Consider the following 24,564-nt stretch of genomic DNA (forward strand, 5'->3'; position numbering starts at 1 on the left):
GCGTTCTGTTGCTGCACATCATCTCTAGACACAAGGCCTGCTCTCCGCTCGGACAACACCAACAACAACGACTCGCAAGTTCTCTTAAGCTACGCTTTAAGCAAAGAGAAGCACTCCCGAGTACCAGAGTAAGTGTTTCGTTGTGGGTATTTTGTACAAGGTCAAAGAGAGTGCAACTAAGGGTGAGAAAGGTACATACACATATAACAACAACATGTCAACAGCCGAGTCCCACGACCTCGAAGCCGATCCTCAGGTGGAGATCGACAATCTCAGTGTTATTCAGACAAATCTCATTGCGAGGGTTAATCAAACGGTGCGTAATTTCAGAAAGGATGGCGCAGATCGGAAAACAAAAGCCTATTTTCAAACGCGCTTACAAACTTTGCAACGGTTCTTATGTGAATTTGAGCAAAATCATCAACGTTTACTAATACTTCGATGTCCAAGTACGCATAGTTATGTGTCCAGCGAAGTGGCCTTTCGCTTTGATGAAGACTATACAACGGCATTCAGCATCATATCAGAGGCCTACGAAAATGCATGTCCAAGAGCACCACCGGTACAGCAGAATCCGGAGCCAGCAAATCCATCCGTATCATCAGTGCAATTGCCCAAGCTACCTGTACCGACATTTACAGGCAAGTTTGTGGATTGGCCGGCATTTCACGATGCATTTGTTCAACTCATCCATAACAACCAGAAACTGTCCGACGTCCAAAGGTTTCATTTCCTGAAGCAAGCTCTTCCCTCGGATCGCGACGAGGATATTCAGCAGATGGCGCTTGCGGGAAATAACTATGCAACAGCTTGGAGTCTCGTCCTCAAGCGATACGACAACAAACGGCTGCAGTTTATGTACCATATGAACGGTTTGTATGACTTGCCACAGTTGACAAAGGAGCAGTCTGCTGATATAAAACATATGCTTAATGTTGCGACGGCTTGTCTCAACGCTTTCAAGAATCTAGATGTTCAGCATTGGATGGCTCATCATCTCACTTCCAGACTGCCAAGCACGACACTGCAAGCTTGGGAGCTCCATCTCGGTAGCTCTGCCGAACTTGCCACCTTTTCTCAGCTACAATCACTTCTCAACGACCGACTCGTCAGCATCGATGTGTTCGAAAACCGAGGCCACTCCACGACGCGGACACCTGTGCCGCAGCCTGTCAATCAAAGGCACCCGAAGAAGTCAGTTGGCAACGTAACATACAAGGGCAACAGTTTCCACGCCAAGACTGCGGTTGCCGAACACACTCGCTGCCCTCACTGTAGCGACAGTCACAATCTTCGGCATTGCCCGGACCTTTTGTCCAAGGACTGCTTTGCAAGGAAAGCCATCGTCGATCATGCAAAGGCATGCCTCAACTGTCTGAGCCGTTCCCATGCACTTTCAAAATGTACCAGTAAAAGGAACTGCACGCAGTGTGGTCAAAGACACCATACACTGCTGCACTTCCCAACTCCTGCTCAGGTGGCAACACAGCCTTACGCAGCCTCCCATAGCGCTCGTTCCGGTAACTCCTGGCAGTATACAACGAGCGACTCATCTGGCAGGGCTACACCTACGCAACTCTACGCTAGGACCCCACTTCCTACTCAGAGCACTGCACAGCCTCTCCCAGTTGTTCCCAACACTAGTTCCGGTGGTCATCCACAGTCTGCAGCGACCGACTCGTCTGTGAGAACACACTCTGCGCAACTAGTCTCCGCTACGGCAACGCATCACGGACCCAGCACTGTCCTTCTGGCCACTGCCCTGGTCACAATCCACAACCCCCACACTGGTCAATCAGCGGTGGTACGTGCGTTAGTGGATTCAGGCTCGGAAGGAACCCTCATTACAGAGCACACAGTGCAGGCTCTCAACCTCAAGCGGCATCCAATTTCGGCAGAAATTGCTGGAGTTGGGACCACCTCCAAGAACAGGTGTACCTACACTACAGAATTGGCATTAAGTTCTTGTACTTCGCAGTTTTGTACTACCATTGATACTGCGTTTATACTTAAAACGCTTACATCGCAATTACCTTCAAAATCCATCAAATTGCAGCAATGTCCTCATTTGAACGGAATAGAACTCGCCGATCCCAGGTTCTACAAATCACAACGGATTGATCTTCTGCTGGGAGCGGACGTAATCCCACAGATCCTGCTTTCAGATATCCGCAGAGGAAAGGAGAACCAACCAATTGCACAGCACACCCAGCTGGGCTGGATAGTCTTTGGTCGAGCCACTTCCACACGCTCACACGCTGTCACCATTAGATGTCACCACAACAGGCTAGAGAATCTCGTCCAGAAATTCTTCGAAATGGAGCATCTCGGTTCTGCAAAACAGCTCACACCAGAAGAGCGATGGTGCGAGGAGCATTTTAAACGAACTCACATCCGTCAACGAAACGGCAAGTATTTGGTACGGTTACCACTTAAGCGTTTGTTTGACCCTTCGCAGGTGCTAGGCAAATCACGTCAAATCGCGATTAATCGATTCCAAATGCTTCAACGAAGATTCCAAAGGCAGCCGGAGCTGCAAGCCAAATATTCGGAAGTCATGAAGGAGTACTTTCAACTAGGCCAGGTGACCAAAGTAACAACCAAGGAGCAGCAGCATTGCATCATTAGCAAGGAGAATGGAATCGAGTCCACATGTTGCACCTTGCCTCATCACGCAGTATTTAAAGAGGAAAGTGTCACTACTAAGGTTAGAGTAGTATATGACGCCTCCTGTAAAACGTCAAACGGAAAATCGCTCAATGACGTCCTATGCACCGGACCAGCGCTCCAAAACGATCTAGCCGGCGTGGTCCTGAATTGGCGTTTCCATTGTTTTGTTTTTGCTGCCGACATTCAGAAGATGTATAGATGCATTGACATGAATGCAGAGGATTCGCAATATCAACGCATCTTTTGGCATGACGAACACAACCAAGTAGCTGAGTATTATCTCAACACAGTTACGTTTGGAACCGCTTCAGCTCCTTACACAGCCATTCGCGTCATACATCAACTGGCGCAGGATGAACGAGACCGATACCCACTCGCGGAAAGGGTCCTTCGACACGAAATATACGTGGACGACGTACAAAGCGGAGCTTCCACTCGCGAAGGAGCATTAGAAATTCAAAATCAATTGATCGGAGCCTTACGATCAGCAGGAATGGAGCTTCGAAAGTGGTCTGCGAATGACGCTTCTCTGCTACAAGACATACCTCCAGACCATTTATCTCATAAGACATTATTAGAGTTTGAGTACCAAGATCCCGTTAAAACCTTAGGCCTCTATTGGCATCCACATCAAGACTATTTTGGGTTCAAGATAAATTTTGAAATCAGTCACGCACATACTAAACGTTCTTTACTTTCCACAGTCGCCCGACTGTACGACCCATTAGGTTTCATCACGCCATGTGTCATGACCGCGAAGGCGATACTCAAAGACTCATGGATGGCCCGCATCAAACGCAACGATGGCAGCCTAGCACAACTGGACTGGGATGAACCGCTGCCAACCGAACTGCTTGATAGATGGCAGGGATTCATACAGAACTTGCCATATGTCGAGCAAATTCAAGTACCACGATGGCTGCGCTTCAACATCCACGAGCTTGCGTCATTACAGCTACATGTTTTCTGCGATGGATCATCACTGGCGTATGCAGCATGTGCATATATTCGTGCAAAGCTACCAAACGGAATGATTCAAACTCATTTGCTAGCTGCACGCAGTCGAGTCACACCCACGAAACCGATCACAATTCCACGAGTCGAACTTTCGGGTGCGCTGCTGGCAGTTAAACTGGCAAAATGGATCCGGGACCAACTTTGCACTGCAGGACCACCTATGGCAACCTTCTATTGGTCAGATGCTACTATCGTTTTGTTTTGGATAAATGGAGATCCCCACCGATGGCAAACCTTTGTGTCAAATCGCGTTGGACAGATTTTGGAGCATAGTACATCAACTCAGTGGAGACATGTACCTCCTGCGGTAAACCCAGCGGACTGCGCAACTCGTGGCTTAACACCACAAGAGTTAGCAGTACATCCATTATGGTGGTCTGGACCATCATGGCTACGGCAGCCGGAAAGCCAATGGCCAGCAAACGGAGTTCCCAGTCAGGCCATCGACAGGACTATAATCGAGGAGAAACCGTCAGTTTTGTTCCAAAATGCTGTGCAAGTCTCGGAGGCTCCAGAAGCCTTCATCCAAAACTCGTCCTCATACGACAGGTTAATATCAGTCATGGCATATGTTCTACGGTTTATACATAACATTCAAGCCAAAGGGGACAAACTGTCTGGACCACTGAGTGTGCAGGAGCTCGACAACGCTTTAATTCATCTCGTTCGCAGCATTCAACAGGAGGTCTACGCCACAGAGATATTGAGGTTGAAGGGAAACAAGGCACTATCGGGCACACACAAGTTGTGTCAATTATCCCCATTTCTAGATGACCAACAAATTCTACGAGTCAGAGGTCGACTGCGAAATGCAATGCACCTTCCGATAAGCCAGCGACAACCAATGATCATTCCCAATCATCATCATTTTACCGATCTCGTCGTGCGTAATGCCCACCGTCTCGCACTCCACGGCGGCACCGAATTAACGCTGGCCACTATTCGACACAAATTCTGGATAGTCAACGGAAAACAAACTGTCAAACGCATTCTTCGACAATGCGTCCGATGTTTTCGTCACCGACCGAAACCAGCAGCACAATTGATGGCCGATCTTCCCCTACATAGAGTCAATCCGCCAACTCGTGCATTCATCGCCACCGGAGTGGACTATACAGGCGCGTTCGAAATTCAAGCATCCAGATTCCGTGGACACACAAACTACAAGGCGTATATCGCAGTTTTCATCTGTTTGGCTACAAAGGCAATTCATCTTGAAGCGGTCACGGGCTTAACCACCGAACACTTTCTCATGGCCCTACAACGTTTCATCGCGCGTCGGGGCTACTGTCAACACATGTATAGCGACTGCGGCACGAACTTCATTGGTGCCGACCGGGCTCTTCAAACCTGGCAAATACATTTGAAACGAGAGCTACCCACAACTGTAATACCTGCTTTAGCGGCCCGAAACGTCCAATGGCATTTTAATCCCCCGCATAGTCCTAATTTCGGAGGCCTTTGGGAGGCAAATGTAAAGTCTGTCAAAACACATCTCTATCGAGCCTTTTCAGGATATAAAATGACCTACGAACAACTTGCTACCGTGCTAACACAAATTGAAGCCTGTTTAAATTCCAGGCCATTATGTCCACTAAGCGCGGAGCCGGAGGACCTAGCTGTCCTCACCCCGGCACATTTTCTTATTGGAGATTCATTATTAGCACCGCCGGATGTAACGACAAGGGATGTTCCACTCACAGTCCAATTTCTGGAAGGACAGAAAATGATCCGGCAATTTTGGAAACGTTGGAGTTCGGATTGGCTATCACATCTTCAAGCCCGTCCAAAGTGGCGACATGAAACCGACAATCTACAAGTCAGCGATCTAGTAATTGTCAAGGATGACCGACTGCCACCCAACGAGTGGAAACTGGGAAGGATAATAGAAGTTCACCCTGGAGCTGACAGTTTAGTCAGAGTCGCAACTGTTAAAACAGCATCAGGCGTATACAAACGATCGGTCTCTAAACTATGTCGGCTACCGTTGCCACAGACCTCAGAATAATCCTACCACCGTTGCTAGCTCTATTCGACCATACATGTACCATAACGAACACTTTATTTATTCACAGAGCATTCACATGTGACATCCTTTGGTTTCTAATACTGGTCCCAGTATTGGGGGCGGCATGGACGGTTTTCTAAGGGTTAAACTACAAAGAGAGTGAGAGCGCTCTAACTGCAATTGCCCACTCGGAGAACGGCGTCGTTTCATGCTAGGGGGGCGTAACCTCGTTTCCGATCACCATGAAGAGTCTTCGTTTGCGTTTCGACGAAATCACAACGACAATTAGCAGTTGCAGCCGGCCGCGCTTAAACCCGTATTACCCATTACATTGTACTCTATACGCGATTAAGATTAAAGTTTAAGTTGATTGAAGTCCAAATGAATAAATCTCGAATTGTCTATATCGTGTAGTACATTATTAAACGCAAAGATTCCCCAGAGCATTTCTGCTCAACATTGAAATCTCGTATCGAGGATTTCACAACACCATGAGAACAAAAAGTTGGGGAATGCATAATCCTTAACTAACCAAACCGGAAGAGATCAACTAGTTGATCAACCCCACAAACCCACAGATATGTAAAAATATACCGAAAATCTAACCGTAGAAACTAATTCCCCAACAAGTGAGGAAGGGAATATATCTAGAAAACCGCATATTCGCCAGCGCCCCACACTGATGTACATCTCGGAGATAAATTATCATATATTATATTCTATCTATAGCTTTCGCCCAACTAAACGCCAACTACGCAAAATTCTAATTGCTCGTCCAACGTTGCCATTGCCGATGCCGATGCGCCTGAAATATGTTCTGCTCGATTTTCGCCAATTCTTTATGATTTGTTCTATAGGTCTTTGATTTTATTTTGCGCTTTACAGTTGTTGCCTTTCTAACAAAAGCAAATGAAAATTCGCTGCATGTGGATGCCGTGTGCCCCGCCCACTGCTGACGCAGATTGGGATTCGCACACGTCCGCAGATACCATACATATCTATCTGAATGGGATCTCTGTGCTTTTCCATATGGCAAAAGAATGCTTATTTATTTATAATCTATACCGTGGATGCTCTCCGTTGTTTTATTTGCCGAATCCGAAATATGCAAACCGCTAAAAAATGAAGCTGCTGCTCTGAAACGTGCCTTGTAACTGCAATCGTGGCAATATTTACACATGTATCTCCCTCCAAGCCGGCTATCCGGATCTAAAACATTTCCATTCGATTCGTCCCTCTCCTCCACAGAGTTCGCTTGGGTGACGCTGACGACAAATGACACGTACTCCCTGGGTGCCCTGGTGCTGGCCCACTCCCTGAAGCGGGCCGGGACCGCCCACCAGCTGGCCGTGCTGGTGACGCCCACCGTGTCGGAGGCGATGCGCGACAGACTTAAGGACGGGTACAATGTTGTACAAGAGGTGAATGTGCTGGACTCACAGGAAGCGGCGAACTTGGCCCTGCTCTCCCGCCCGGAGCTGGGCGTTACCTTCACAAAGCTGCACATGCTGGCGTCTGGTGCAGTTCGAGAAGTGCGTCTTCCTCGATGCAGATACCTTGGTAAGATCCACAGTCTAATCCTAGTGCTGCTCTTTAACAGTCTCCTCTTCGCTGAAGGTCCTGCAAAATGTCGATGAGCTCTTCAAGCGCGAAGAACTCTCGGCTGCTCCGGATGTCAGCTGGCCCGATTGCTTCAACTCCGGCGTGTTCGTGTTCAGACCCAGCCTGGATACCTTCGGCAAGATCACAGAGTTCGCCATAAAGAAAGGCAGCTTCGACGGCGGTGACCAGGGCCTGCTGAATCAGTTCTTCGCGGACTGGGCGACGGCGGACATCAAGAAGCATTTGCCATTCGTCTACAATGTGACGGCATGTGCCTCCTACTGCTATCTGCCCGCCTTCAAACAGTAAGTCGACCATCCCAACCCCTTCCCGTGGGACTAGTGGCTAATCCTTCGCCGTTCCTCCTTGCAGGTTCAGAGATAAGATTAAGATTTTGCATTTCGCCGGCAAGCTCAAGCCCTGGCTGATCCAGTTCAACTCTGAGACGAAGACGGCCGCCGTGTCCTCGGACTATGCCCACGCCCTGGACCTTATCCAGCTCTGGTGGAACATCTTCTGTGATACTGTGATCCAGTCCCTGTCCAGCGAAATGGTAAGCGATCTCTATGGACTCTCTTTATCTGCATATCTGGATACTCCCCGCCGCGCTCGTTCGATTTCCAGCTTCCTTGCTCCGACTCTACGTATCTTATCTCTTGTTTGAAATGTATCAAATGATAACTAAAACCCAAAGCTAACACCAGAATTTTGTATTGTTCTAACCCAATGTATTGCCTCTACCCCACTTTGCTTCGTATCTCAATCCGCTAACCGCAAGAAAACGCAAGGAACTGTTGCTAGTGATAAGCCCGACGTAGCCCAAGCAGTCCAGGGGTTCAATCCAGAGGTAAGAAGATCTGTAATAGCCAATAGCACTCCTCACCCACAAGATTCGTAGATCTGTAGAGCCCCAACGATCACCAATCCAAGTGTAAATATCAATTATCTCTTTATTCTTTGCCAATATTTATTTATTGATACATCTCTATCTATTCACGAAGCATTGTAAATAACCCGCCAAATATTTCTCACATTCGATCTATTATTTGCTATTTCTTGCCGATAGCTGACCTCGTTTTCCTTTCTATATCATCTCTCGTTCCTCCTTTGTTCCACTTTAAAGATCTCTTGTACATATGTATGTATGTCTTTTCTTCGGTTTGGGGTTTACTTTCGGTTTTCGATTTTGTGTTGATTTTCATTCAATTAGCAGCCACGCCCCATAGTAACCTCTTTTTCAGACAGACAGACAGACTCGAGAATGTGGTTTCTTTTCACATATTGCATATATTTTTTGTAATATTTGTCCCACTGTTCTATCTGTGTGTGTGTGTGTGTGTGCGTGTAATTTTCTTGGTGTGCTGTAGCATGTTGTATGCCAAATAGGCATATGCCCACCGTATTGTAGTGTATACAATATGTCAAGTGGTCATATGCCTAAAGTTAATATAGAGTATCACGCTCATAAACATAAAGACACTTTGTCCCAATGTTTACGTAACACAACCACACTCAAGAGCCGTAATACGATCAGTTCCTTATATGTGGACTGGCCTGCAGCGTGAGAACTACAGTGTCGGCAATATATTCCAAGTGGTCAAATGAGCATTCCAATGTATATGCCTTCTGCATGTACATTCATACAAATATGCATACACCAATATACTTACACATAAATGTAAGAAGGAGTGGGCCAGCTGGCCTATTGAGGGGGCAGCGGAGATAAGCAACAGCAGTAATAACAGCAGCAGAGGAACAGCTGATTAGCAGCAACAGCAGTAGTAACAGCAGCAGCAACAGCAGTAGTAACAGTAGCAGATCAACAGCGGACAGAGAAGAAGAGGAACCGAGCGAAGCAGTGAAAAGGAGAGAACAGCAGCATACGGACGTGACTCAAGCAGCAGCAGAAAATCAGCAGAAATAAGCCGTAACATTAAGAACTTTTGTAAGCACACATACCAGGCCACCGCGATAATAATACGAATAAACAATACTCTAAATAATATCTTACTGGCTCAACCAGTCGCGTACTGCCTGTGTAAAGTGGAAAAAATCAAAAATTGTGTGTCTCATGTCTCAGAAGCCGGCAGCAGACGAAGCGAGACGGAAAAGCAAAAATTCGGTGCAAAAAAACTGAGCATTAGACTCTCAGAAGCCGCAAGCAGAGGAAGCGAGACAGCGAGTGGGTGAAAAGAAGAAGAACCGAGAAAAAAGGGTTGTTTCAAGCCGGCTGCCCACAAGAGTATTGCGCAGTAGAATTATAATGGAAAATACAAGTGGACCACCAGCCGGGAATATGCAGCAAAACGCGAACGAGGAAGCGATGAGGTCAACACTCCTAGAAGAAAACACACAGACGCTCCAACAGCTGGTTCAACTGCTCTCGATGAAAATAAATGCTGATGAAATAGACAAGAAAAATGATGCAAAGCTGGTAGTGGAAAATTTTGCCAAAATTATTCCAGAATTCAACGGAGAAAATATGTCGGTACAGCAGTGGTTTATTAACTTCGAGCTAAACGCTGAAGCATACGGACTAAATGACAAACAAAAATACGTGCAAGCCCGAGCAAAAATGACAGGTACAGCCGCTCTTTTTCACGAGTCCACAGCAGGGTATGAGTACGGCCAATTGCGTCACCAACTTTTACAGGAGTTCGAGTGTGAGCGTTTATGCAGTGCGCAAATTCACAATCAACTGTCTATGCGAGTGAAGATTGCCGGCGAAAGTTTTCACGAATATATACTACAGATGAAACGCATTGCTGCACGTGGGACAACAGACACGGAGTCGGTGATTCGATACATCGTCGACGGACTCAATTTAAAAACGGATTATAAGTACACCTTGTATGGATGCAGCTCATACAAGCAGCTGCGAGAGAAGAACGAAATCTACGAAAGAACGCTCGCGGTTGATGGGGGTTTGGCCCCGAAACAAAAAGACTCACAGCCGTTCGGAAAGAAGTCCAATTTCATCAAATATGAAAGGAAGCAACACTGCTACAATTGTGGATCCCAGGAGCATCTACGCAAGGATTGCCGAGCTGCATTAAAGTGTTTCCGCTGCAATCTAAGGATTGCCCGAGTGCTGCTGCCGTAGACGTTGCATACGAGGTAAAACGCCTGAAGTCTCTTAAAATTAACGACGTGCAAGTCAAGGGGCTCATAGACACCGGTGCAGATGTTTCCCTATTAAAGATGTCAGTGTTCGGCAAAATGAGTGGTATCCATCTGCAAGCCAGTTCGTCAACTTTGAGGGGACTTGGAAACAACATCTCACTCTCCGCTGGGCAGTTTACGGCAGAAGTGGAGATCGACGGAATGCGACTGGCACACAAATTCCTTGTGGTGGCCGATCATGCCGTCGGATGCGAATTGTTGCTTGGACACGACTTTATATCCAAGTTCACAATGACATCAACGCCAGGAGGATATAAGTTTTCTCCCCTGCCGGGGAGGAAACTGAGGACACCAAACAGATAAGAATTTACAACGTGGTCGAAGCAAATACTGACATAAACATTCCATCGCAGTTCAGAGATGCCGTCCAATCAATGATTCAGGACTTTACTGAAAAGAAGCAGACTGCAGTGTGCCCGATCATGCTGAAGATCGTACCGGACAAGAAAATAGCGCCGTTTCCACATTCCCCAAGTCGAGTGGCCATCAGCGAAGCCGACGTTGTCAAGCAGCAGATCGATGAATGGGCCAACGCTGGGATAATACGACGCTCATCATCAAATTTCGCCAGTCGGACTGTAATTGTCAAGAAAAAGGATGGGAGCAGCCGGGTCTGCGTGGACTATCGTCAGTTGAACAAGATGGTCTTGAAAGATTGCTTTCCCGTTCCAATCGTTGAAAAACTGGAAAATGCTAAGGTGTTCACCATCATGGACTTAGAAAATTGGTTTTTCCACGTTCCTGTGGAAGAAAGCAGCAAAAAATATACGGCGTTCATAACGAAGGAAGGTCTCTTTGAGTTCAACCGTGCGCCTTTCGGTTTTTGCAATTCGCCAGCAGTTTTCATCCGTTTTATAAGTTTTGTATTTCAAAATGAAAACATTCTTAACCTGTACATGGACGATATCGTTATACACGCTGAAACCGCCGACGAATGCCTGGGAAAGCTGAAGAAGGTTTTTAATGCTGCAGCTGAATACGGGCTGAAGATGAAGTGGAAGAAGTGCCGATTTCTGCAGTCGACCATTACATTATTGGGTCATCAAGTTGGAGGAGGGGAAATCAAGCCTGGATTGGAGAAAACCAAAGCCGTCGGCAAGTTCCCGATGCCGAAAAACATAAAGGCTGTGCAGTCGTTTTTAGGATTAACTTGGTTTTTCCGTAAATTCATAAGAAACTATACGCTAATCGCCAAACCATTGACCAATCCCATTTAAAATGAGTCTGGAGGAGCAGCAGGCGTTCGCTACATTAAAGGAAGCATTGGTGAAAGAGCCGGTCTTGAAACTTTATCGCAGGAATGCAAAAACCGAGATACACACTGATGCGTCAAAGGACGGGTTTGCAGCGGCGTTGTTACAATGGCACGAAGGACAATTGCATCCGATCTTATTCTGGAGTAAGAAAACCTCGGAGTCTGAAGTACGACAGCATAGCTATATACAGGAAGCCAAAGCAATTTTCCTAGCGTGCAAAAAATTTCGTCAGTACATACTTGGAACAAACTTTAAGCTCGTAACGGATTGCGCTGCTTTCAAGCAAACGTTAAGCAAGAAGGACGTTCCGCGGGAGGTAGCCCAATGAGTCCTGTACTTGCAGGACTACGACTTTGAAGTGGAACACAGACCAGGAGAACGGCTGAAGCATGTGGATTGCCTGAGTAGGTACCCAATTGATGTCATGATGGTATCTTCGGAAGTCACAGCAAGAATTAAGAAAGCCCAGCAGGAGGATACGATGATCAAAGCAGTTTCCGAAATTTTGAAAAGTAAACCATATGACAACTTTAAGTTGAAAGCTGGTCTCGTATACAAAGTGGTACAAGGCACGGACTTGCTGGCAATACCGAAGTCATTAGAAAAAGAAATAATAACCGACGCTCACAACGCAGGACACTTTGCCGCTCAAAAAACAATGCATACCGTACAGCAGAGCTATTGTATTCCACATCTGGAAGGAAAAGTAATGCAGATCATAGGAAACTGTATGAAATGTATAATCTACAACAAAAAGCTTGGCAAAAAAGAGGGATTTCTGCATCAAATTGACAAGGGTTAACACCCCGGCGTATATTATACACGTGGATCACCTTGGGCCTATGGATGCTACTTCAAAGCAGTACAAGTACATCTTCGCAATGGTTGATAGCTTCAGTAAGTTCGTATGGATGTATCCCCAAAAAAAAACAGGAGCAGACGAAGTTCTTAAGAAGTTAAGGGAGTGGTCTGATGTATTTGGTAATCCGGCACGCATAGTAAGCGATCGTGGAGCAGCATTTACATCTTCAAGCTTTGAGGAGTTTGTCAAGGAAAAGAACATCGAACACATATGGAGCACCACAGGGGTACCAAGAGGAAACGGACAAATTGAACGCGTAAACCGATCTATTCTGAGCATAATTTCCAAATTGTCGTCGGAGGAACCTGGAAGATGGTATAAGTTCGTACCGCGAGTTCAGAGGGCTATTAACAGCACTGTTCATGTGTCTACAAAGCGTTGTCCATTTGAGCTGATGATCGGGGTAAAAATGCGTTGTGGACCGGATAGCGACATACTTCAGCTAATAGAAAAAGAGATGGTTGATAATTATGAATACGAGAGGCAAAAGATGCGACAAGAGGCAAAAGAAAATATTGAGCAGGCCAAGGACAGATACAAGGAACAATTCGATAAAAAGCGGAAATGCGAATACGGATACAAGGTCGGAGATCTCGTAGCCATACGTAGAACACAATTTGTAACCGGAAGAAAGATGGCCAGCGAATTCTTAGGACCATACGAAATAACCAACGTGAAACGAGGCGGACGCTATAATGTTCGGAAGGCAGCAGACGTCGAAGGACCAAGCAATACGACCACAAGCAATGATAACATGAAACTATGGAGCTTCTCTGTAGAAAACGAGGACGCATGGTCATCAGGGACTGATGACTAATCAGGATGACCGAGTGTAAGAAGGAGTGGGCCAGCTGGCCTATTGAGGGGACAGCGGAGATAAGCAACAGCAGTAATAACAGCAGCAGAGGAACAGCTGATTAGCAGCAACAGCAGTAGTAACAGCAGCAGCAACAGCAGTAGTAACAGAAGCAGATCAACAGCGGACAGAGAAGAAGAGGAACCGAGCGAAGCAGTGAAAAGGAGAGAACAGCAGCATACGGACGCGACTCAAGCAGCAGCAGAAAATCAGCAGAAATAAGCCGAAACATTAAGAACTTTTGTAAGCACACATACCAGGCCACCGCGATAATAATACGAATAAACAATACTCTAAATAATATCTTACATTTGGGGGCTCAACCAGTCGCGTACTGCCTGTGTAAAGTGGAAAAAATCAAAAATTGTGTGTCTCATGTCTCAGAAGCCGGCAGCAGACGAAGCGAGACGGAAAAGCAAAAATTCGGTGCAAAAAAACTGAGCATTAGACTCTCAGAAGCCGCAAGCAGAGGAAGCGAGACAGCGAGTGGGTGAAAAGAAGAAGAACCGAGAAAAAAGGGTTGTTTCAAGCCGGCTGCTCACAAGAGTATTGCGCAGTAGAATTATAATGGAAAATACAAGTGGACCACCAGCCGGGAATATGCAGCAAAACGCGAACGAGGAAGCGATGAGGTCAACCCTCCTAGAAGAAAACACACAGACGCTCCAACAGCTGGTTCAACTGCTCTCGATGAAAATAAATGCTGATGAAATAGACAAGAAAAATGATGCAAAGCTGGTAGTGGAAAATTTTGCCAAAATTATTCCAGAATTCAACGGAGAAAATATGTCGGTACAGCAGTGGTTTATTAACTTCGAGCTAAACGCTGAAGCATACGGATTAAATGACAAACAAAAATACGTGCAAGCCCGAGCAAAAATGACAGGTACAGCCGCTATTTTTCTCGAGTCCACAGCAGTGTATGAGTACGGCCAATTGCGTCACCAACTTTTACAGGAGTTCGAGTGTGAGCGTTTATGCAGTGCGCAAATTCACAATCAACTGTCTATGCGAGTGAAGATTGCCGGCGAAAGTTTTCACGAATATATACTACAGATGAAACGCATTGCTGCACGTGGGACAACATACACGGAGTCGGTGATTCGATACATCGTCGACGGACTCAATTTAAAAGCGGATTATAAGTACACCTTGTATGGATTCAGATCATACAAGCAGCTGCGAGAGAAGTACGAAATCTACGAAAGAACGCTCGCGGTTGATGGGGGTTTGGCCCCGAAACAAAAAGACTCACAGCCGTTCGGAAAGAAGTCCAATTTCACCAAATATGAAAGGAAGCAACACTGCTACAATTGTGGATCCCAGGAGCATCTACGCAAGGATTGCCGAGCTGCATTAAAGTGTTTCCGCTGCAATCTAAGGATTGCCCGAGTGCTGCTGCCGTTAACGTTGCATAAAAGGAAAAACGCCTGAAGTCTCTTAAAATTAACGACGTGCAAGTCAAGGGGCTCATAGACACCGGTGCAGATGTTTCCCTATTAAAGATGTCAGTGTTCGGCAAAATGAGTGGTATCCATCTGCAAGCCAGTTCGTCAACTTTGAGGGGACTTGGAAACAACATCACACGCTCCGCTGGGCAGTTTACGGCAGAAGTGGAGATCGACGGAATGCGACTGGCACACAAATTCCTTGTGGTGGCCGATCATGCCGTCGGATGCGAATTGTTGCTTGGACACGACTTTATATCCAAGTTCACAATGACATCAACGCCAGGAGGATATAAGTTTTCTCCCCTGCCGGGGAGGAAACTGAGGACACCAAACAGATAAGAATTTACAACGTGGTCGAAGCAAATACTGACATAAACATTCCATCGCAGTTCAGAGATGCCGTCCAATCAATGATTCAGGACTTTACTGAAAAGAAGCAGACTGCAGTGTGCCCGATCATGCTGAAGATCGTACCGGACAAGAAAATAGCGCCGTTTCCACATTCCCCAAGTCGAGTGGCCATCAGCGAAGCCGACGTTGTCAAGCAGCAGATCGATGAATGGGCCAACGCTGGGATAATACGACGCTCATCATCAAATTTCGCCAGTCGGACTGGAATTGTCAAGAAAAAGGATGGGAGCAGCCGGGTCTGCGTGGACTATCGTCAGTTGAACAAGATGGTCTTGAAAGATTGCTTTCCCGTTCCAATCGTTGAAGAGGTGCTGGAAAAACTGGAAAATGCTAAGGTGTTCACCATCATGGACTTAGAAAATGGGTTTTTCCACGTTCCTGTGGAAGAAAGCAGCAAAAAATATACGGCGTTCATAACGAAGGAAGGTCTCTTTGAGTTCAACCGTGCGCCTTTCGGTTTTTGCAATTCGCCAGCAGTTTTCATCCGTTTTATAAGTTTTGTATTTCAAAATGAAAACATTCTTAACCTGTACATGGACGATATCGTTATACACGCTGAAACCGCCGACGAATGCCTGGGAAAGCTGAAGAAGGTTTTTGATGCTGCAGCTGAATACGGGCTAAAGATGAAGTGGAAGAAGTGCCGATTTCTGCAGTCGACCATTACATTTTTGGGTCATCAAGTTCGATGAGGGGAAAACAAGCCTGGATTGGAGAAAACCAAAGCCGTCGGCAAGTTCCCGATGCCGAAAAACATAAAGGCTGTGCAGTCGTTTTTAGGATTAACTTGGTTTTTCCGTAAATTCATAAGAAACTATACGCTAATCGCCAAACCATTGACCAATCTGTTGCGAAAGATGTCCCATTTAAAATGAGTCTGGAGGAGCAGCAGGCGTTCGCTACATTAAAGGAAGCATTGGTGAAAGAGCCGGTCTTGAAACTTTATCGCAGGAATGCAAAAACCGAGATACACACTGATGCGTCAAAGGACGGGTTTGCAGCGGCGTTGTTACAATGGCACGAAGGACAATTGCATCCGATCTTATTCTGGAGTAAGAAAACCTCGGAGTCTGAAGTACGACAGCATAGCTATATACAGGAAGCCAAAGCAATTTTCCTAGCGTGCAAAAAATTTCGTCAGTACATACTTGGAACCAACTTTAAGCTCGTAACGGATTGCGCTGCTTTCAAGCAAACGTTAAGCAAGAAGGACGTTCCGCGGGAGGTAGCCCAATGAGTCCTGTACTTGCAGGACTAAGACTTTGAAGTGGAACACAGACCAGGAGAACGGCTGAAGCATGTGGATTGCCTGAGTAGGTACCCAATTGATGTCATGATGGTATCTTCGGAAGTCACAGCAAGAATTAAGAAAGCCCAGCAGGAGGATACGATGATCAAAGCAGTTTCCGAAATTTTGAAAAGTAAACCATATGACAACTTTAAGTTGAAAGCTGGTCTCGTATACAAAGTGGTGCAAGGCACGGACTTGCTGGCAATACCGAAGTCATTAGAAAAAGAAATAATAACCGACGCTCACAACGCAGGACACTTTGCCGCTCAAAAAACAATGCATACCGTACAGCAGAGCTATTGGATTCCACATCTGGAAGGAAAAGTAATGCAGATCATAGGAAACTGTATGAAATGTATAATCTACAACAAAAAGCTTGGCAAAAAAGAGGGATTTCTGCATCAAATTGACAAGGGTTAACACCCCGGCGTATATTATACACGTGGATCACCTTGGGCCTATGGATGCTACTTCAAAGCAGTACAAGTACATCTTCGCAATGGTTGATAGCTTCAGTAAGTTCGTATGGATGTATCCCCCAAAAAAAACAGGAGCAGACGAAGTTCTTAAGAAGTTAAGGGAGTGGTCTGATGTATTTGGTAATCCGGCACGCATAGTAAGCGATCGTGGAGCAGCATTTACATCTTCAAGCTTTGAGGAGTTTGTCAAGGAAAAGAACATCGAACACATATGGAGCACCACAGGGGTACCAAGAGGAAACGGACAAATTGAACGCGTAAACCGATCTATTCTGAGCATCATTTCCAAATTGTCGTCGGAGGAACCTGGAAGATGGTATAAGTTCGTACCGCGAGTTCAGAGGGCTATTAACAGCACTGTTCATGTGTCTACAAAGCGTTGTCCATTTGAGCTGATGATCGGGGTAAAAATGCGTTGTGGACCGGATAGCGACATACTTCAGCTAATAGAAAAAGAGATGGTTGATAATTTTGAAGACGAGAGGCAAAAGATGCGACAAGAGGCAAAAGAAAATATTGAGCAGGCCAAGGACAGATACAAGGAACAATTCGATAAAAAGCGGAAATGCGAATACGGATACAAGGTCGGAGATCTCGTAGCCATACGTAGAACACAATTTGTAACCGGAAGAAAGATGGCCAGCGAATTCTTAGGACCATACGAAATAACCAACGTGAAACGAGGCGGACGCTATAATGTTCGGAAGGCAGCAGACGTCGAAGGACCAAGCAATACGACCACAAGCAATGATAACATGAAACTATGGAGCTTCTCTGTAGAAAACGAAGACGCATGGTCATCAGGGACTGATGACTAATCAGGATGACCGAGTGTAAGAAGGAGTGGGCCAGCTGGCCTATTGAGGGGGCAGCGGAGATAAGCAACAGCAGTAATAACAGCAGCAGAGGAACAGCTGATTAGCAGCAACAGCAGTAGTAACAGCAGCAGCAACAGCAGTAGTAACAGAAGCAGATCAACAGTGGACAGAGAAGAAGAGGAACCGAGCGAAGCAGTGAAAAGGAGAGAACAGCAGCATACGGACGCGACTCAAGCAGCAGCAGAAAATCAGCAGAAATAAGCCGTAACATTAAGAACTTTTGTAAGCACACATACCAGGCCACCGCGATAATAATACGAATAAACAATACTCTAAATAATATCTTACATTTGGGGGCTCAACCAGTCGCGTACTGCCTGTGTAAAGTGGAAAAAATCAAAAATTGTGTGTCTCATGTCTCAGAAGCCGGCAGCAGACGAAGCGAGACGGAAAAGCAAAAATTCGGTGCAAAAAAACTGAACATTAGACTCTCAGAAGCCGCAAGCAGAGGAAGCGAGACAGCGAGTGGGTGAAAAGAAGAAGAACCGAGAAAAAAGGGTTGTTTCAAGCCGGCTGCCCACAAGAGTATTGCGCAGTAGAATTATAATGGAAAATACAAGTGGACCACCAGCCGGGAATATGCAGCAAAACGCGAACGAGGAAGCGATGAGGTCAACACTCCTAGAAGAAAACACACAGACGCTCCAACAGCTGGTTCAACTGCTCTCGATGAAAATAAATGCTGATGAAATAGACAAGAAAAATGATGCAAAAAGGAAAATTTTGCCAAAATTATTCCAGAATTCAACGGAGAAAATATGTCGGTACAGCAGTGGTTTATTAACTTCGAGCTAAACGCTGAAGCATACGGATTAAATGACAAACAAAAATACGTGCAAGCCCGAGCAAAAATGACAGGTACAGCCGCTCTTTTTCTCGAGTCCACAGCAGTGTATGAGTACGGCCAATTGCGTCACCAACTTTTACAGGAGTTCGAGTGTGAGCGTTTATGCAGTGCGCAAATTCACAATCAACTGTCTATGCGAGTGAAGATTGCCGGCGAAAGTTTTCACGAATATATACTACAGATGAAACGCATTGCTGCACGTGGGACAACATACACGGAGTCGGTGATTCGATACATCGTCGACGGACTCAATTTAAAAGCGGATTATAAGTACACCTTGTATGGATTCAGATCATACAAGCAGCTGCGAGAGAAGTACGAAATCTACGAAAGAACGCTCGCGGTTGATGGGGGTTTGGCCCCGAAACAAAAAGACTCACAGCCGTTCGGAAAGAAGTCCAATTTCACCAAATATGAAAGGAAGCAACACTGCTACAATTGTGGATCCCAGGAGCATCTACGCAAGGATTGCCGAGCTGCATTAAAGTGTTTCCGCTGCAATCTAAGGATTCCCCGAGTGCTGCTGCCGTTAACGTTGCATAAAAGGAAAAACGCCTGAAGTCTCTTAAAATTAACGACGTGCAAGTCAAGGGGCTCATAGACACCGGTGCAGATGTTTCCCTATTAAAGATGTCAGTGTTCGGCAAAATGAGTGGTATCCATCTGCAAGCCAGTTCGTCAACTTTGAGGGGACTTGGAAACAACATCACACGCTCCGCTGGGAAGTTTACGGCAGAAGTGGAGATCGACGGAATGCGACTGGCACACAAATTCCTTGTGGTGGCCGATCATGCCGTCGGATGCGAATTGTTGCTTGGACACGACTTTATATCCAAGTTCACAATGACATCAACGCCAGGAGGATATAAGTTTTCTCCCCTGCCGGGGAGGAAACTGAGGACACCAAACAGATAAGAATTTACAACGTGGTCGAAGCAAATACTGACATAAACATTCCATCGCAGTTCAGAGATGCCGTCCAATCAATGATTCAGGACTTTACTGAAAAGAAGCAGACTGCAGTGTGCCCGATCATGCTGAAGATCGTACCGGACAAGAAAATAGCGCCGTTTCCACATTCCCCAAGTCGAGTGGCCATCAGCGAAGCCGACGTTGACAAGCAGCAGATCGATGAATGGGCCAACGCTGGGATAATACGACGCTCATCATCAAATTTCGCCAGTCGGACTGTAATTGTCAAGAAAAAGGATGGGAGCAGCCGGGTCTGCGTGGACTATCGTCAGTTGAACAAGATGGTCTTGAAAGATTGCTTTCCCGTTCCAATCGTTGAAGAGGTGCTGGAAAAACTGGAAAATGCTAAGGTGTTCACCATCATGGACTTAGAAAATGGGTTTTTCCACGTTCCTGTGGAAGAAAGCAGCAAAAAATATACGGCGTTCATAACGAAGGAAGGTCTCTTTGAGTTCAACCGTGCGCCTTTCGGTTTTTGCAATTCGCCAGCAGTTTTCATCCGTTTTATAAGTTTTGTATTTCAAAATGAAAACATTCTTAACCTGTACATGGACGATATCGTTATACACGCTGAAACCGCCGACGAATGCCTGGGAAAGCTGAAGAAGGTTTTTGATGCTGCAGCTGAATACGGGCTGAAGATGAAGTGGAAGAAGTGCCGATTTCTGCAGTCGACCATTACATTTTTGGGTCATCAAGTTGGAGGAGGGGAAATCAAGCCTGGATTGGAGAAAACCAAAGCCGTCGGCAAGTTCCCGATGCCGAAAAACATAAAGGCTGTGCAGTCGTTTTTAGGATTAACTTGGTTTTTCCGTAAATTCATAAGAAACTATACGCTAATAGCCAAGCCATTGACCAATATGTTGCGAAAGATGTCCCATTTAAAATGAGTCTGGAGGAGCAGCAGGCGTTCGCTACATTAAAGGAAGCATTGGTGAAAGAGCCGGTCTTGAAACTTTATCGCAGGAATGCAAAAACCGAGATACACACTGATGCGTCAAAGGACGGGTTTGCAGCGGCGTTGTTACAATGGCACGAAGGACAATTGCATCCGATCTTATTCTGGAGTAAGAAAACCTCGGAGTCTGAAGTACGACAGCATAGCTATATACAGGAAGCCAAAGCAATTTTCCTAGCGTGCAAAAAATTTCGTCAGTACATACTTGGAACCAACTTTAAGCTCGTAACGGATTGCGCTGCTTTCAAGCAAACGTTAAGCAAGAAGGACGTTCCGCGGGAGGTAGCCCAATGAGTCCTGTACTTGCAGGACTAAGACTTTGAAGTGGAACACAGACCAGGAGAACGGCTGAAGCATGTGGATTGCCTGAGTAGGTACCCTGCAAATTTCATGATGGTATCTTCGGAAGTCACAGCAAGAATTAAGAAAGCCCAGCAGGAGGATACGATGATCAAAGCAGTTTCCGAAATTTTGAAAAGTAAACCATATGACAACTTTAAGTTGAAAGCTGGTCTCGTATACAAAGTGGTGCAAGGCACGGACTTGCTGGCAATACCGAAGTCATTAGAAAAAGAAATAATAACCGACGCTCACAACGCAGGACACTTTGCCGCTCAAAAAACAATGCATACCGTACAGCAGAGCTATTGGATTCCACATCTGGAAGGAAAAGTAATGCAGATCATAGGAAACTGTATGAAATGTATAATCTACAACAAAAAGCTTGGCAAAAAAGAGGGATTTCTGCATCAAATTGACAAGGGTTAACACCCCGGCGTATATTATACACGTGGATCACCTTGGGCCTATGGATGCTACTTCAAAGCAGTACAAGTACATCTTCGCAATGGTTGATAGCTTCAGTAAGTTCGTATGGATGTATCCCCCAAAAAAAACAGGAGCAGACGAAGTTCTTAAGAAGTTAAGGGAGTGGTCTGATGTATTTGGTAATCCGGCACGCATAGTAAGCGATCGTGGAGCAGCATTTACATCTTCAAGCTTTGAGGAGTTTGTCAAGGAAAAGAACATCGAACACATATGGAGCACCACAGGGGTACCAAGAGGAAACGGACAAATTGTACGCGTAAACCGATCTATTCTGAGCATCATTTCCAAATTGTCGTCGGAGGAACCTGGAAGATGGTATAAGTTCGTACCGCGAGTTCAGAGGGCTATTAACAGCACTGTTCATGTGTCTACAAAGCGTTGTCCATTTGAGCTGATGATCGGGGTAAAAATGCGTTGTGGACCGGATAGCGACATACTTCAGCTAATAGAAAAAGAGATGGTTGATAATTTTGAAGACGAGAGGCAAAAGATGCGACAAGAGGCAAAAGAAAATATTGAGCAGGCCAAGGACAGATACAAGGAACAATTCGATAAAAAGCGGAAATGCGAATACGGATACAAGGTCGGAGATCTCGTAGCCATACGTAGAACACAATTTGTAACCGGAAGAAAGATGGCCAGCGAATTCTTAGGACCATACGAAATAACCAACGTGAAACGAGGCGGACGCTATAATGTTCGGAAGGCAGCAGACGTCGAAGGACCAAGCAATACGACCACAAGCAATGATAACATGAAACTATGGAGCTTCTCTGTAGAAAACGAGGACGCATGGTCATCAGGGACTGATGACTAATCAGGATGACCGAGTGTAAGAAGGAGTGGGCCAGCTGGCCTATTGAGGGACAGCGGAGATAAGCAACAGCAGTAATAACAGCAGCAGAGGAACAGCTGATTAGCAGCAACAGCAGTAGTAACAGCAGCAGCAACAGCAGTAGTAACAGAAGCAGATCAACAGCGGACAGAGAAGAAGAGGAACCGAGCGAAGCAGTGAAAAGGAGAGAACAGCAGCATACGGACGCGACTCAAGCAGCAGCAGAAAATCAGCAGAAATAAGCCGTAACATTAAGAACTTTTGTAAGCACACATACCAGGCCACCGCGATAATAATACGAATAAACAATACTCTAAATAATATCTTACATTTGGGGCTCAACCAGTCGCGTACTGCCTGTGTAAAGTGGAAAAAATCAAAAATTGTGTGTCTCATGTCTCAGAAGCCGGCAGCAGACGAAGCGAGACGGAAAAGCAAAAATTCGGTGCAAAAAAACTGAGCATTAGACTCTCAGAAGCCGCAAGCAGAGGAAGCGAGACAGCGAGTGGGTGAAAAGAAGAAGAACCGAGAAAAAAGGGTTGTTTCAAGCCGGCTGCTCACAAGAGTATTGCGCAGTAGAATTATAATGGAAAATACAAGTGGACCACCAGCCGGGAATATGCAGCAAAACGCGAACGAGGAAGCGATGAGGTCAACACTCCTAGAAGAAAACACACAGACGCTCCAACAGCTGGTTCAACTGCTCTCGATGAAAATAAATGCTGATGAAATAGACAAGAAAAATGATGCAAAGCTGGTAGTGGAAAATTTTGCCAAAATTATTCCAGAATTCAACGGAGAAAATATGTCGGTACAGCAGTGGTTTATTAACTTCGAGCTAAACGCTGAAGCATACGGATTAAATGACAAACAAAAATACGTGCAAGCCCGAGCAAAAATGACAGGTACAGCCGCTCTTTTTCTCGAGTCCACAGCAGTGTATGAGTACGGCCAATTGCGTCACCAACTTTTACAGGAGTTCGAGTGTGAGCGTTTATGCAGTGCGCAAATTCACAATCAACTGTCTATGCGAGTGAAGATTGCCGGCGAAAGTTTTCACGAATATATACTACAGATGAAACGCATTGCTGCACGTGGGACAACATACACGGAGTCGGTGATTCGATACATCGTCGACGGACTCAATTTAAAAGCGGATTATAAGTACACCTTGTATGGATTCAGATCATACAAGCAGCTGCGAGAGAAGTACGAAATCTACGAAAGAACGCTCGCGGTTGATGGGGTTTGGCCCCGAAACAAAAAGACTCACAGCCGTTCGGAAAGAAGTCCAATTTCACCAAATATGAAAGGAAGCAACACTGCTACAATTGTGGATCCCAGGAGCATCTACGCAAGGATTGCCGAGCTGCATTAAAGTGTTTCCGCTGCAATCTAAGGATTGCCCGAGTGCTGCTGCCGTTAACGTTGCATAAAAGGAAAAACGCCTGAAGTCTCTTAAAATTAACGACGTGCAAGTCAAGGGGCTCATAGACACCGGTGCAGATGTTTCCCTATTAAAGATGTCAGTGTTCGGCAAAATGAGTGGTATCCATCTGCAAGCCAGTTCGTCAACTTTGAGGGGACTTGGAAACAACATCACACGCTCCGCTGGGCAGTTTACGGCAGAAGTGGAGATCGACGGAATGCGACTGGCACACAAATTCCTTGTGGTGGCCGATCATGCCGTCGGATGCGAATTGTTGCTTGGACACGACTTTATATCCAAGTTCACAATGACATCAACGCCAGGAGGATATAAGTTTTCTCCCCTGCCGGGGAGGAAACTGAGGACACCAAACAGATAAGAATTTACAACGTGGTCGAAGCAAATACTGACATAAACATTCCATCGCAGTTCAGAGATGCCGTCCAATCAATGATTCAGGACTTTACTGAAAAGAAGCAGACTGCAGTGTGCCCGATCATGCTGAAGATCGTACCGGACAAGAAAATAGCGCCGTTTCCACATTCCCCAAGTCGAGTGGCCATCAGCGAAGCCGACGTTGTCAAGCAGCAGATCGATGAAGTGGCCAACGCTGGGATAATACGACGCTCATCATCAAATTTCGCCAGTCGGACTGTAATTGTCAAGAAAAAGGATGGGAGCAGCCGGGTCTGCGTGGACTATCGTCAGTTGAACAAGATGGTCTTGAAAGA

General features: G+C 45.9%; 1 protein-coding gene and 1 long non-coding RNA gene across 2 annotated transcripts in view; both read left to right on the top strand.

Moving 5' to 3' along the window:
* The window catches only part of LOC108158480 (glycogenin-1), a 36,277-nt gene that overhangs the window by 5,118 nt on the left and 6,595 nt on the right, over positions 1-24,564 (top strand). Inside the window, 4 exon segments of the mRNA XM_033396583.1 lie at positions 6,944-7,200; positions 7,202-7,255; positions 7,313-7,602; positions 7,670-7,850. Coding sequence (XP_033252474.1) covers positions 6,944-7,200; positions 7,202-7,255; positions 7,313-7,602; positions 7,670-7,850 — 782 coding nt within the window.
* LOC108155444 lies at positions 833-1,213 on the top strand. Its single transcript, XR_004474084.1, has 2 exons — positions 833-872; positions 965-1,213. It is a non-coding gene; the product is annotated as an uncharacterized LOC108155444 (long non-coding RNA).

This window comes from Drosophila miranda, assembly GCF_003369915.1.
Source record: "Drosophila miranda strain MSH22 chromosome Y unlocalized genomic scaffold, D.miranda_PacBio2.1 Contig_Y1_pilon, whole genome shotgun sequence".
In the NCBI taxonomy this organism is placed as follows: domain Eukaryota; kingdom Metazoa; phylum Arthropoda; class Insecta; order Diptera; family Drosophilidae; genus Drosophila; species Drosophila miranda.